The sequence below is a fragment of the Trichechus manatus genome, unplaced genomic scaffold, assembly GCF_000243295.1.
Source record: "Trichechus manatus latirostris isolate Lorelei unplaced genomic scaffold, TriManLat1.0 scaffold00054, whole genome shotgun sequence".
Taxonomy (NCBI): Eukaryota; Metazoa; Chordata; class Mammalia; order Sirenia; family Trichechidae; genus Trichechus; species Trichechus manatus.
The window spans coordinates 3,657,749-3,673,465 of NW_004443990.1; the positions used below are offsets into that span (position 1 = coordinate 3,657,749).

Consider the following 15,717-nt stretch of genomic DNA (forward strand, 5'->3'; position numbering starts at 1 on the left):
AAAAAAAAAAAAAAAAAAAAGGCTCCAGGAATTGGGGGAAAACCGGTTTAGATGTTTCAACAAATGGATTCAGTGCTGGAGGTGCTGTCTATACCAAGAAATTTGGAAGACAGCTACCTGGCCAACCAACAGGGGAGAGATCCATATTTGTGCCCATTCCAAAGAAAGGTGATCCAATAGAATGCAGAAATTATTGAACAATATCATTAATATCACATGCAAGTAAAATTTTGCTGAAGATCATTCAAAAGCAGTTGTAGCAGTACACTGACAAGGAACTGCCAGAAATTCAAGCTGGATTCAGAAGAGGATGTGGAACGAGGGATTATCATTGCTGATGTCAGACGGATCTTGGCTGAAGGGAGAGAATACCAGAAGGATGTTTACCTGTGTTTGACTATGCAAAGGCAACCGACTGTGTGGATCATAACAAATTATGGATAACATTACGAAGAATGGGTATTGCAGAACACTTAATTGTGCTCATGAGGAATCTGTACTTAGACCAAGAGACAGTTGTTCAAACAGAACAAGGGGATATTGCGTGGTTTAAAATTAGGAAAGGTGTGCATCAGGATTGTATCCTTTCACCATACTTATTCAATCTCTATGCTGAGCAAATCATCCAAAAAGCTGGACTATATGAAGAAGAATGTGGCATCAGGATTGGTGGAAGACTCATTTAACAACCTGCGATATGCAGATGACACAACCTTGCTTGCTGAAAGTGAAGAGGACTGGAAGCACTTACTGATGAAGATCAAAGACTGCAGCCTTCAGTACAGACTACACCTCAAAATAAAGAAAACAAAAATCCTCACAACTGGACCAATAAGCAACATCATGATAAATGGAGAAAAGATTTACGTTGTCAACGATATCACTTTACTTGGATCCGTAATCAACGCCCATGGAAGCAGTAGTCAGGAAATCAAACGACGTTACTGCATTGGGGCAAATCTGCTGCAAAAGACCTCTTTCAAGTGTTAAAAAGTAAAGATGTCACTTTGAGGACTAAGGTGTGCCTGACCCAAGCCATGATATTTTCAATTGCCTCATACACATGCGAAAGCTGCACAATAAATAAGGAAGACCGAAGAATTGATGCCTTTGAATTATGGTGTTAGTGAAGAATACTGAATATACCATGGATTGTCAGAAGAACAAACAAGTCTATCTTGGATGAAATACAACTAGAGTGCTCCTTGGAAGCGAAGATGGCGAGACGTCATCTCACATACTTTGGACATGTTATCAGGAGGGACCAGTCCCTGGAGAAGGACATCATGCTTGGTGAAGTAGAGGGTCGATGAAAAAGAGAAAGACCCTCGATGAGATGGACACAAGGGGCTTAAGCATAACAATGACTCTGAGGATTGCACACGACAGGGCAGTATTTCCTTTTTTGGTACATGGGGTCACTACGAATTAGAATTGACTCAACAGCACCTAACAAGAACAAGAACAAAATACACAATGGAGTACTATGCCATGATAAAGAATGATGATGAATCTGTGAAACATCTCACAACATGGATGAATCTGGAGGGCATTATGCTGAGTGAAATAAGTCAATCACAAAAGGACAAATACTGTATGAGACCACTATTATAAAAACTCACGAACAGGTTTACACACAGAAAGAAACAATCTTTCATGGGTATGAGGAAAGGGAGGGGAAATCACTAACTAGATAGTAGATAAATGGTAACTTTGGTGAAGGGAAAGACAGACAGTACGATTATAGGGGAAGTTAGCACAACATGACCAAGGCAAAGTCAGAGAAATTTCATAGACACATCCAATCACTCTGAGGGACCGTGTTACTGGGCTGAGAGCTGGGGACCATGGTCTCAGGGAACATCTAGGTCAATTGACATAACACAGTTCATAAAGAAAGTGTTTTATATTGGACTTTGTGAGTAGTGTCTGGAGTCTTAAAAGCTTGCGAGCATCCACCTAAGATACATCTACTGGTCCCATCCCGTCAGAAGCAAAGGAGAATGAAGAAAACCAAAGACACATGAGACGTGTTAGTCCAAAGGGCTAATGGACCACAAGTACCACAGCCTTCATCAGTCTGAGCCCAGAACAACTAGATGGTGCCCGGCTACTACCACTGACTGCTGGGACAGGGATCACAATAGAGGGTCCCTGACAGAGCGGGAGAAAAATGTAGAACAAAATGCAAATTCACAAAAAAGAACAGATTTACTTGTCTGACAGATTGGAGGAACCCCGAGACTACGGCCCCCAGATACCCTCTTTTAACTCAGAACTGAAGTCATTCTCGAAGTTCACCCTTCAGTGAAAGATTATACAGGTCTATAAAACAAACAACACACATGAGGAACATGATTCTTAGCTCAGTCACATAAATGACACCAAATGGGCAACACTTGCCCAAAAGCAAAGACAAGAAGGTAGGAAGGGACAGGAAAACAGGATGAATGGAAATGGGAACCTGGGGTGAAGGGGAGAGTGTTGACCCATCACAGGGACTGCAACCAATGTCACAAAACGATTTGTGTATAAACTGTTGAATGAGAAACTAATTTGCTCTGTAAACTTTCACAAAAAGCACCAAGAGGACATTGTTTTCTTTCATGCCTTTGAATAAAGTTTTAATAATTTTCTTTTAAAAGTCTTACATCTTATTATTAGATGTATTCTAAGTTATATATGTAATTTTTGGTACTGAAAATGCCTTTTTAAAATTTGTTTCCTAATTATTTCTAGTGTAAAGCTATTTTTTTCCTTGATATTAGTATTTTGTATCTAGCAGCCTTACTGAGGAGCCCTGGTGGTACAGTGGTTTGCTATGGCTGCTAACCAAAAGATCGGCAGTTCGAACCAACCAGCCACTCCTTGGAAACCCTATGGGGCAGTTCTACTCTGTCCTACAGTGTCGCTACGAGTTGGAATTGACTCAACAGCAATGGGTTTTTTTTTCTGTTTCAGCCTTACTAAAGTCATTACAATAGTCTGCCCCTAGATAATCATAAAACTGGGGAATAAGTTTGGTTTATTAATTTTTGTTTCCTTTTTTTGTCTTACTGACTGATTAGGATGGCTAGTATAGTGATGAGATATCAGAGACTGAAAAGAAATGACCCCAATGCCAAATTTAGGTATCAATGACAAATACATCCCATCAATTGAAGAAATAATTTTTAAAATGGCCTCTTAAGCACCTGCTACAGTGTAAACAGTTCAAATGAAGATTTCACTTATTCTTGGCTATGCAATAGGATATTATTTTTAAAAATTCTTTTCCATACTGCTGCACTGCAGTGTAATAACACAAAAAGAAAGTATTATCTAAAGCTAAAAACATCTAGTTTAAAATAGCACTGAGGCATCAAATTAACATTATGAAATTAAAACACTGTATAACCTATCATTTTTTAAATAGTCCTTTCAATACATTTTAAATAGAAAGGCTAATTAATGACACCCTGTCATGTTTTACAATAATTATTATCTTCTTTTATATTTTAAAGTAGGTCCTTGTGGTTGCTTGACAAAAAAACAATCTTTAAGAGAATCTGAGCCATTGTTGAGTTTTGAAGCTGGGGGAAAGAAAAGGAAAAATACAACAAAAAGAGTGGCAAATGGCATGAAGCCCTATTTAGATACCTGCTTCTCCATTAGGGAAGCCCTGGTGGTGCAGTGGTTAAGAGCTCGGCTGCTAACCAAAAGTTTGGCAGTTCGAATCCACCAGCCACTCCTCCGAAACCCTATGGGGCAGTTCTACCTAGTCCTATAGGGTTGCTATGAGTTAGAATTGACTTGACAGCAACGGGTCTGGTTTTTCTTCGTTTTGTTTTTCCATTAGGGAATTTGCAGCACAGTTTTCATTGCAGCCTCTATCTGTTGAAAATAAAAGGCAACGTGGATTTAAGTTGTACACATATTTGTCAAGTGTTTCTTATCCCTCAGGGTCAGGGCCCAAGCAGACTTTCAAAGACATAAGCCACAAAATTAACTCTTCTAAAACTTACGCATAATTAAAGCAGTCCTTTCTCATCCTAATGCAAATAACCGGCCACCACCACATTTTCTTATGCGAGCAGGAGCCTAAGCCTAGAGCTTGGGCTGCTTTGTGAAACTATTTGTTACTACTCCTTAATGATTCTTTAATAAATTTCTCATAATTATGTCTTACTTTCCATAAATAGTCATTACTCTGGTGTGCATGCCTACATCATCCAACACCTAAAAAAAAACAAACCAAACTTGTTGCCATCAATTCTGACTCATAGTGACCCTACAGGACAGAGTAGAACGGCCCCATAGGGTTTCCAAGGAATGCAGTGGCTGGTGGATTCAAACTGCCAACTTTTTGGTTAGCAGCCGAGCTCTTAACCACTTCGCCACCAGGGGTCCATCCCACTCCTGGACTATTACAATAATCTCCCAATCACATTCCTGCTGTCAAATTTAATTTTTAAATTCATCCCTCTGCTTAAAAACTTTTATTTGCTCCACGGTGTCTAAAATACTAAGTCTTAGCTACTTAGGTTGACATTCAGAGCTCTTCTCAATGAGACACAGATAATCTATCCATTGTTTAACTCCAGTTCCTCTCCCCAATCACCCAAATTCTCTGTCTCCCTTTTTGTTTTGGCTCAAATCCTACTCTTCTTGAAAGGTCAGCTTAAAATCCATTTACTCTACTTCTCCAGCTTTTATAGCATTTATTAATTGTACCATCCATTCAATTCAAAGTCTAGGCAAACTTATGTTGTTAATCATCAGACCTGGAGTTAGTACAACAATCATTTATAAATATGTACAACATACAGAATAACAAACTGGGTGCTGGAGAAGAAGTCACAAAAGGAGAGAAACCAAAAATTAAACCAATTTAGTCAGAACTGATGTGCACAAAACTACAATATAAAAAAGAAAGCGTAATACTCTAAGACATACAGTATCATGGAAGGACAAAGAAGCAGTTACTTCTAATTGGGGACTTCAGAGACGGTTTCATGGAAATGGTGGCATTTGCTCTGAGCTGTCGAGGAAGGTAAAATTTCAACACGTGACCCTTAAACTCTCTGGGAAGTCTTGAAATATCTTGTATGCCTAACAACTAATACATAATAGGCACTTAGTTTTTTTTTTTTTTTAAGTACCTATTATGTAAGATTATTAATCAAATTTGGTTAAGTCAAATATGAAATTAGGAGTTAAACTCGCAAGTACAAATGAGTGCAGCAGCAATGGATCTCTAATGCTGGTAAGGGGACTGAGAGAACAGGAATACCAAAAAACAAACCAGTTCAGATATTACACCATATTGTATCTACTGTAAGAAGCCCTGGTCACGTAGTAGTTAAACTGCTGGGCTGCTAACCAAAAAAAGTTGGTGGTTCGATTGCATCAGCTGCTCCTCAGAAGAAAGATGTGGCAGTCTGCTTCCATAAAGATTACGGCCTTGGAAATCCTATAGGGTGACTATGAGTTGGAATCGACGCGACAGCAACGAGTTTGTGTTTTCTGGTATATCTATTATATAAATAGTTGACTGCATCATATAGGTGTCACATATTCCATGTAAATAAAATACTAGACACTAAGTTCTCAAAGTGTTGGATCTGAATCACAAAAGTCAATACTTCCTTATATAAAAAAAAAAAAAAAAAAAAGCCTGGTTTCCTCAATAAGATCATGGATTTTAAGGAAGAAGCCAAATCTTCTGTATCTATCTTCCAAGTATAGTGCTAGCCTATTATTTGCGAAAATCAATTTTTGTTAGTGTTCACGAAATTCCAACATTACACAAGGATTAATTTCCTTCGAATTTGGGCTCAAAAATTTATTTTGTTACTATAGCTTAATTATTAATTTGGTCCTGCTCTATTAACTTGTTTTATCATCACGATTAAGCACCTGAAAACTACTGCAGCTCTAAATCAGTTGCTTAACCCTGAAACCTTTACTTATTGTATAATTTTCTTGTTTTGCTGTTGGTAAAAAGAAAAGATGAGAAGTATTTTTTAGTAGCAACTATGGGTTAATTCTGGACTTGGATGGATACAAAAGGTGCATAGCTTTATGGATAATTAACAAACCAGTCTCCTTTCTGATGGAACTCTGAGTGATTCCTATTCCAGGCTCCAATGTTTTCCTCATTCTTTTAATTAAACACAAAATGAGTTTGGTTTTGGTAGACCTATGGAAAAGTAACAGTCTATTCAAGGTCTTAAGACTATCACACATTTTTCAGTGATTTATTTAACACCTGATATTAAATAACGATCAAAACTTAGCATGTTTCCTCTTCAAGGGGAGGATTAAAGAAGATCCTTTGGAAATCACCTAAAATGTCCATTACTCTGAAGAGAATTGTAGTATTTTCTAGTGATGTAGAAATTTAAAATGTTTTTCTTTGTAAAAATATGTTAAGAGACTAGTAAAGTGTTCTTTGGGTGGTTTGCCACAACGCTTAAAATCATGTGATGCCAAATGTGCCTATCTGGGTTGAATCTAAGGTAACACTTGGCTATATGTCGGGCCGAGTATTTTCAACAAAGGAGCCCTGGTGGCACAATGGTTAAGTGCTCAGGTGCTAACCAGAAGGTAGGCAGTTTGAACCCAGCCAGCAGCTCCACAGGAGAAAAGACCTGGCAATCTGCTCCTATAAAGATTTCAGCCTGGGAAACCCTATTGGGCAGTTCTATTCTGACCTATAGGGTCACTACACGTTGGAATCAACTCAACTACACACAACAACAGTTTCAAAAGAGACTGCAGAGTACAAAAGCCCAAAATATTTACTATCTGGTGTTTTAAAAGTGTTGAATATCAAAATATGTAAATTAGCATATTAAGAAGACAACTTTTTTGTCTATAACTAGAAGTATATTCATGATGAACAGTAAGGATTCGGTAAGATAAGCACTTTCCTGCTTCGTTGGTAGGAATGTGAACTGGGTCATTTGTTCTGCAAAGCAGTTTAGAAACATGCACGAGGAACCTTAGAAATCATTTCCACTGCTGTATAGAATCTGTCTCCAAGAACATATCACAATTTATTCAACCATTTCCCTATTGATAGCTATTTATATTGTTTTCAATTTTTTACTATTAGAAACAATGCTGTATTTAACAGTGTTATAAATGTTATACCTAACATTTTTATGTATTTAGCATCAATCATTAATTGATGCTAAATCCAGAGAGGTCAAATTTTATGAGGACCAGGATATGTTACATAATCTTAGAGCTCCTGGAGTATAAATCTAGAAGTGGGCTTGTTGGGTCATAGGTCGTACACATCAAATCATCAGCTTTACTAGATATTGCCAAAATGTTCTCTAAATAAAAGCAATTTATTCTCCCATGCCAACACTTTTCAGACATATTAATGTTTGCCAATCTGATGGGAATAAATGTAATCTCACTGTTATTTTCATCTGTGTTTCCGTAATTATTAGAAAGATGCAGTGTCTTACTGGCCATTCATGTTTCCTCTTTCATGAAATTACTATGTCCTTTGCCACTTTTCTAATATAACATTTGTCTTCGTTTCTTTTTGTTTTGTTTAGTAATTTGAAGGTGAATCCCCATTTCTTTAAGAACAAACTCCTCCATAACTACCACCTTTCCAAAAAAGCTACTCCCACCTTGCCTTAACTAGATCCAGCATTCCCTGGATACTACTTTGCTCACAGCCCTCTCCAACAGAAATTAATTCTTCTAATGGATACTACTGTCAAAATTATCTCAAAGCTATAATGTCATTACTCTCCAGTATATCCATATACCCTACAAAATAAGTCCAAATTCCATAGTTTGGCTTTCAAAGCTTTCCATAATCTGACCTTAACCAACATATTCAGCCTACTGCTGCTGTTGTTAGTTGCTGTTTAATGGGATCCCAACTTATGGCAATGACCCCATACCCAATGGAACAAAACACTGTCTGACCCTGCACCATCCCACGCTCAGTTTCAAATTGGATGGATCCACAGGGTTTTCACTGGCTGATTTTTGGTTGTAGATAGCTAGGCCTTTCTTCCTAGCCACCAGATTTCTTCCTAAAACTTGTTCAGCATCATTGTAATATACATGCCTCCACTGACAGATAGGTGGTGGCTGCACATGAGGTGCCCTGGCCTATACACACACACACTGTATGCACCAAATAAACTAGACTATTTGCCACCCTCTTAATGCCCCCTGGGCTTTCTACCTCTTTGTATTGATTCATGCTATTTCTAACATCCGTTTATCAGAAATTCATCCTTCAAGGAAAGCTGTTTCTAACAATATATAATGCCAACAAATAATATAGAAAGGAACTGGGGGGAAAAATCACCACTTTGTAACCATAAGAATAGAACTGATTCAGGCAATAATTATCAATCAATGCTAAATCTAAAGGGTCATAATTTATGAGAACAAATTTTTTACATAATGTCAAAGTATCCCTCCACAAATTACTTAATAATTACAAGAGTAACTAAGTTGGAGAAACTTGAAAAACACCCTAACGAAGTAATTAAATTAACATCACCAATAAGGGGCAAATAGATACTATGTACCTCCAAGTGAGACACCCTAGGAAGGACATCCCATCTGTTACGCGGTATTCCAAGTCCAAAATGTACAACCGTGAGGAAACATTAGAGAAACCCAAACTGAGGACAATGAATAAAATAACTCGCCTGTATTAATAAAAATGTCAATGCTGTGAAAGACAAAGAAGAACTGAGAACCTTTTCCAGATTAAAAGAGACTGAACACATGATCCTTGACTGGATCCTGAACTGGAGAAAAATGTTATAAAAGGTGTGCTTAACGAATGTTTATTGAATTAAAAGAGCTTTCATTCCAAGAATCCATACCCCTGCCACACAACAAGTCTAAGGAAATGCACTGATACATATACCTGAGAGAGAAACCGGTAAGAATAAATGACTCATGTGCTGAAAGTGTCTACAGCACTGAAGAGAAAAAAGAACAAATTAACAGTGCTGGAAAGGTTCAGGGAAACCATCACCACTCACCTTCCAGAATAAAAACATGGGTTTGGGTCTTCATGTGATTTTTCAATAAAGGCTTCAAGTTTCTAATACTGAACAAAAACAGTTTCAATTCCAAAGGAAATAACTGGAAAAGTTACTTATAAAATAGATCCTTACTTTTTACAAAAATATCTAAAAACACATAATACTGCCTTTTGAATTTTGATGACACTAATAGTTTTATTTAACAAACATTGAGTGACTACTATGTGCAGAGCACTATGCTAGGTGCCATGAAAGATACAAAGATGAACACATAGTCCCTGCCCACAAGGAGCGTATAATCTAGTGGGGAAGAGACAAATACACAAATAACTAGAATACAAGGCAGTAAACGAAAGAGTGGGCAAGTGCTGAGTGTGGCCTGAGTGTGCTACTAACTAGCCTCAAGTTTCCAACTTGAAACAGTGGTGATGAAGTATTGGCTACTTTGAAAATCCCATCTCAAGATCAGCATAATAGATGTTCAAATGGTCCTCCCCAAGTAACTGGAGGCCAAGAGAACAGGCCTGGTGGAGGGGCTATTTGAAAGCACTATCACGTCTACATACATGATGTTGATACAAAGTATGTAGGTATAGCTAAAAAAGAACTTTTATATATATAGATATATACATATCATCTGTCCTTTGGTTAATGGCTATAGCTACTGTTTTAAACAATATACTTTTATATAAAAAGGAATTTGTATAATCCCAGAAAAATCAACTTACGGATTAATATTAATTCAAGAAAGAATCCTGCCATAGGCAATTTTATTTACTAATTAAGTCTTTTCTCTAAATATCTATAAAGCTCTGTAGCAATTAAACTGTTAGACATCTAAGTATTGCTGAGTAAAAACCTCTTATGTTCAGCCTTCTGAAGGGAATGATCACGTACCTGATATAACACTTCTGATAGCAACAAGAAGGCCTTAAAGAGATTTAAGGAAAATAATTTTTAATGCTTCAATTCAAATGAAATACACTCTGATTAAATACAATTCAATGTCTTCTGAAAATATCTCAATGACAGCATTTAATGCCAGTTAAGGTCAGCAATATTGAAGTGAGGAAAATATCACGTCTTTTCATTTGGTTTCAATACCACTGCCTATGACTATGGCGACCCAATCTTTTCTTTGAAAATTCCATTTATCAGTACTGATGAGCTTTAATTTCTTTTAGCTCATAGGCTAATAACAGCTGCTGACCACTTCTTCTTGGTAGTTCTGTCTGAAATAACTGGCATACTTCCTGGCTGTTTTTCCTACTTCCTGAATCGGAGGGTCCACTCCTTAGCCTGTTTCTTTCAGTGTGTCACTGTGGTCCTGGTTCCTCTGCTGTTTTCTCTCTAGGAAACGAGCACGTGCATCTGATATGGATTTGTCATCATTTCTTCTTTGCATTTTCTTCAGGACTTCTTTTGATATTCCATCTAAAACATTACAAATCAATCGAATAAAACTTTAGTTTTATGATTCAGTACTAGAAGTGTTAATAGAAAGAGACGCCCTGATTTTTAATGTTAAAAAATAAAGAAATTAAATTTTGCCCTTTCAAAAGAAATGATGTAGACTATGGTTAAAAATAAGAGTATGGAGGCCTAAGAGTCAGAAAAATTGACCCTAATGCAAGTATCTAGTACAGTGCTGTAACACTGCAACAAAATACCTAGTGGCTAACATTTCTAAAGACTCTTTATGATTTCTTGGGCAAAATTTTTCACCATTCTATTTCACCAAACCCACTGCCGTCGAGTCAATTCCAACTCATAGCAACCCTATATGACAGAGCAGAACTACCCCATAGAGTTTCCAAAGAGCAGCTGGTGGATTTGAACTGCCAACCTTTTCGTTAGCAGTTGTAGCACTTAACCACTTTCTCAGTGATGTTAAATGAGGATAATATAATCTGCTCTGTCATTCAGCCTCAAAATGCTCTACTAAAAAGCTTCTTGTATATGTGAGCTGAGAATTAAGCTTTCTGTCCTAGCCATAGGGTTGCCATGACTCAGAATTGACTCGACAGCAATGGGTTTTGGTTTTTGTCCTAGTTCAGTACCACAACTTTTTATGGCTCCAAACTAAAGAACTAATAACACTTCATGGGAAAAGCCCCTTCTAAAAAAGGAGGTTCTGAGGTAATAATTCACAAAATTTTACAAATAAACCAGAAATGATAAAGCACAACTCGGAGGCAGTATGACCTACTGGTTAAGAGTACAGGCTCCAGAGTCAGGTTTCTTGGATTTAAATTCCAGATTCACCATTGATTACTATGGGATTTTCAGCAAATTAATTCACACTGCTAAGTCTCTATTTCCTCATCTATAAAGTGGGGATATGTACTTGCCTCACAGAGTTGTTGTTAAAGTTCAATGAGAAAATGCAAGTTAAGTGGTTATCGTTGTTGTTGTGTGCCGTCGAGTCAATTTCAACTCATCGCAACCCTATAGGACATAGCAGAACTGCCCCACAAATTTCCAAACAGCAGCTGGTGGATTTGAACTACCAACCTTTTGGGTAGCTGCCTGAACTCTTAACCACTATGCCACCAGGGCTCCTGGTTAGCACATGGTAAAAGGTCAAAAGATATTATTGTTATTGAAATTGTTATTAATAATGTCATTGGACAGAGAGGTTAAGGGAAGTATGATTAACTATATGGAAAAGCAGGAAGTCAAAATGACTATAAATCTGAGATTTAGGGCAAACCTTTGCTTTCTGAGGAGCTAGAACTAGAACCTAAGCCCTGTAACAGTATTTCTATAAGTATATGAAAAATTGGACATTTATGCTCCCTGAACTTACATCACTAGAACTATGATTCACTCACCCTTTAGCTGCTTTACATTTTCCTTATTTGTCCATCTCCTTCTTGCATCTTCTCTCACTTCACGTCGGGCCACGCTGCTCAGATCATGTGCATTAAATTCGTGCAACTTGGGTAACAAGTCTCTCACCCATTCATAACGAATTGGACACACAATTCTTGCGTAGACTTTGGTGGTAACTAATACCTCATGAAAAATGATCCATTCAAGTTTGGTTTCCTGTTCATGAAGCTATACAAAAGCATTCATTTAAGAATGATAATTCAATAACTTGCCTTATTCCACATTAAACCAACGAAATAATAATAGTCCAGATCTTCTGAATTGCTAACTTCTTCAGTCAAACAGGAGGCATAGGCCAATCAATATGCTTACACCTCTATATAATATAGATACATTTAGCCAGTATTTAATTGCAAAGAAAAAAGTAAAAAGAGAAACATCTGTGTATTACTTATTTCTAATCTTTATAAATTCCTTCCCTTTTAAAAAATAAGGTACTTACTGCCGAGGAAGGATGAATGTGAACTGGGCTTCCACGTCCATCCATTGTGCAAAATGTTCTCCCAACGGATCTATGAACAGAAAAACCAAATGATGATAAAAATGAGAACCGTAAAACGTGAAATAACTAGTGTGTTAAGTCCAACAATGAGCAATTTTATGTTCTACCACAGAGAGGTTTAAATTTATTTGACTGTCACTTTAACCAATTCATCTTAAACTAATGACCTAAGTTAAACAGTCATTTAAGTATAAGCATTTCTCATCAATGAGTAGTAATATTAATAATATCTTATTTGTGCTTTAGAGTTTCCAAAATGCTTTCATAACTAAGCCTCAAAACAACCTATGAGATTTGAAAGCCAGGTACTTTATTAAGCTAAAAACTAATACTTAAATAAATTAGCTGGCCTTCTCAAGATCACAGAGCTAATTCATGGTGAAACCAAGTCCCAAACATGAGTCTTCTGACTTAAATATAGTGTTCCTTATATTATCTTATGCTACATCTCCTTTTAAAGGTGTGTTTTCACTATTCTAAAATCTAAAAACTAGAAAAATTTATCATTTTTCTAACTCATATCCTTAACTTTAAGTTCTCATCCTCTTCTGTACTTCCCTACATAAACATCATACCTAAAAACTTGTCAAAATAATAGCCATAGTTCAATTTTCATCACACCTGCTTACCTATAGTACTTTATACATATTCCTAGTATACCTCAGATCAAACAGCATCATAATTATTCATTTACATGTATGTCTCCTCGACTACACATAAATATCGTCAAGAATGATGTTAGGACTCACATATTTCTCCACCATTTTATCTTCAGTACCTGCCCAGTGTTTGGCACATAGTAGGTTAACTAAGACATCATATCTTTTAAATTCTGAAACAATCTCAAATCTACAGAAAAGCACAGTGCAAAACACTTTTTTATCTGAACCATTTGACAGTAAGTTGCCAACATGATGCCCCAAATACTTGAGTGTGCGTTTCCTACAATCAAGGACATTCTTCTATATCACTCTATTACAACCATCAAACAAAACCAGGAAATTAACAGATACATTACTAGCACCTAATCCTTAGAACCCACTAAAGTTTCACCAAATGTACTTATATCTTTTATAACAAAAGGATCCAGTTCAGAATTATGCATTGTCTATACTTTTCATGTTTCTATAGCCTCCTTCATTCTGTAAGAGTTCCTTAGTCTTTCCTTGACTTTCATGACCTTGATACTTCTGAGGATTATCGGATAGTAATTTTGTACTATGTCCCTCAATTAGAGTTTGTCGATTTCAGGATAATTAGATTCAAGTTATGTATCTTAGGCAGAACTAACACAGAAGTGATGCTGTGTTCTTCCCATTGCATCATAACAGGAACCACATGGTTTCAACTTGTTCCATTACTGATGATGTTCACTTTGACTGCTTGATTTAGGTAGTATCTGACAGGCTTCTCCACTGTAAAATTACTGTTTCCCTTTGTAATTCGTTAAGAATTTTGTGTAGACATGCTTAATTATATAAATAATTCTGTTCTTCGTTAAACTTCCAATTTACTCGTTTATTAGTTTAGAACATTAGAGACCTGTGATTTTACATTTTTTTTTACTGTTGTAGATGAAGTTTACATTTCAAGTTAGTCTCCCATACAAAAATTTATACATTGTTATATGACCCTGTCTTAGTCATCCAGTACTGCTACAACAGAAATACCACAAGTGGATGGTTTTAATGAAGAGAAGTTTATTTCCTCATAGTCAAAGTAGGCTAAAAGTCCACATTCAGGGCATCAGCTCCAGGGGAAGGCTTTTTCTCTCTGTCGGCCTTCTCTTCAGTGTTCCCCTGGACCAGGAGCTTCTCAGCACCGGGACACCGGTCCAAAGGACACGCTCTGCTCCTGGCACTGCTTTCTTGATGGTATGAGGTCCTCCTGTCTCACTGCTCACTTCTGTCTTTTATATCTCAAGAGATTGCCTCAGGACACAATCCAGTCTTGTAGATCAGGTCCTGGCTTACAAAAAAAAGACCCATCCTCCCTCATTAACATCATAGAGGCAGGTTTACAACATACAGGAAAATCACACAGTACCAGGAATCATGGCCTAGCCAAACTGATACACACATTTTTTGGGCGACATAATTCAAACCATGACAGACCCTAATTGCTCTCCCCATACTGTGACAAAACACTCCTCCTTTTCACACGATTCCCCATGTCCATTCAACCAGCTCCTAACCCTCTCTGCCTTCCCATCTCACTCCGGACAGAAGCCACCCATTTAGTTTCTTATATTTACACTCCTCACGAGTATCCCTTTATATCCCACAGTCCAGTCCAATCCTTGTCTGAAGAGTTGGCCTCGGAAATTGTTTTAGTTCTGGGCTGCTTGAGAATCCGGGGGCCATGCTAACCGGGGTTCCTCCAGTCTCCGTCAGACCATTAAGTCTGGTCTTCTTACTAGAATTTGAGTTCTGCACCCCACCTTTCTCTTGCTCCATCAGGGACTGTCTGTCGTGTTCCCTGTCAGGGCAGTCACTGGTGGTACCTGGGTACCATCAAGTTCTTCTAGTCTCAGGGTGATTAAGTCTCTGGTTTATGTGGCCCTTTCTGTCTCTTGGGCTAATACTTTCCTTGTGTCTTTGTTGTTCTTCTTTCTCCTTAACTCCAGGTGGTTGGGACCAATTGATGCATCTTAAATGGCCGCTTGCAAGCTTTTAAGACCCCAGACACCACTCGCCAAAGCAGGATGTAGAACATTTTCTTAATAAGCTTTGTTACGCCAATTGACCTACATGTCCCCTGAAAGCATGGTTTCCAGATCTCCACCCCTGCTACTCTGTCCCTCAAAATGTTTGACCATATTCAGGAAACTTCTTAGCTTTGGTTTAGTCTAGTTGTGCTGACTTTCCCTGTAGTGTGTGCTGTCCTTCCCTTCACCTAAGATAATACTTCTCTACTATCTAGTTATTGAATAACTCTCACCCTCCCTCTCCACCCTCATAACCATCAAAGAATGTTTTCTTGTGTGTTTAAACCTTTTCCTGAATTCTTATAATAGTGGTCTTATACAATATTTGTCCTTCTGTGACTGACTAAATTCACTCAGAATAATGACCTTCAGATTCCTCCATCCTCCATGTTATGTTTCATGGCTTCATCGTTGTTCTTTATCGTTGTATAGTATTCCATAGTGTGGATATACCATAATTTGTTTATCCATTCTTCCACTGATGGGCACCTAGGATGTTTCCATCTTTTTGCTATTGTGAACAGTGCTGCAATGAACATGGGTGTGCATATATCTATTCGTGTGATGGCTCTTATTTCTCTAGGATATAT

General features: G+C 37.5%; 2 protein-coding genes across 5 annotated transcripts in view; both read right to left on the reverse strand.

Moving 5' to 3' along the window:
* Positions 1-9,939, reverse strand: part of CLTC (clathrin heavy chain) — an 86,368-nt gene extending 76,429 nt beyond the window's left edge. The window contains exon 1 of the mRNA XM_023732703.1: positions 9,021-9,939. Coding sequence (XP_023588471.1) covers positions 9,021-9,038 — 18 coding nt within the window. The 5' untranslated portion in view covers positions 9,039-9,939. The remainder of the gene's footprint in view (positions 1-9,020) is intronic.
* DHX40 (DEAH-box helicase 40) overlaps positions 9,050-15,717 on the reverse strand; it is a 59,734-nt gene continuing 53,066 nt past the window's right edge. Inside the window, exons 16-18 of one of the 4 annotated variants that reach the window (XM_023732709.1) lie at positions 12,361-12,430; positions 9,921-9,953; positions 9,050-9,088 (exon numbers count right to left, since the gene is read on the reverse strand). In XM_023732709.1, the coding sequence (XP_023588477.1) occupies positions 9,083-9,088; positions 9,921-9,953; positions 12,361-12,430 (109 nt within the window). In that variant the 3' untranslated portion in view covers positions 9,050-9,082. Of the gene's footprint in view, positions 9,089-9,184; positions 10,458-11,857; positions 12,087-12,360; positions 12,431-15,717 lie in introns of those variants that run through there. The other 3 variants (XM_004377859.1, XM_023732707.1, XM_023732708.1) reach the window with 3 other exon arrangements.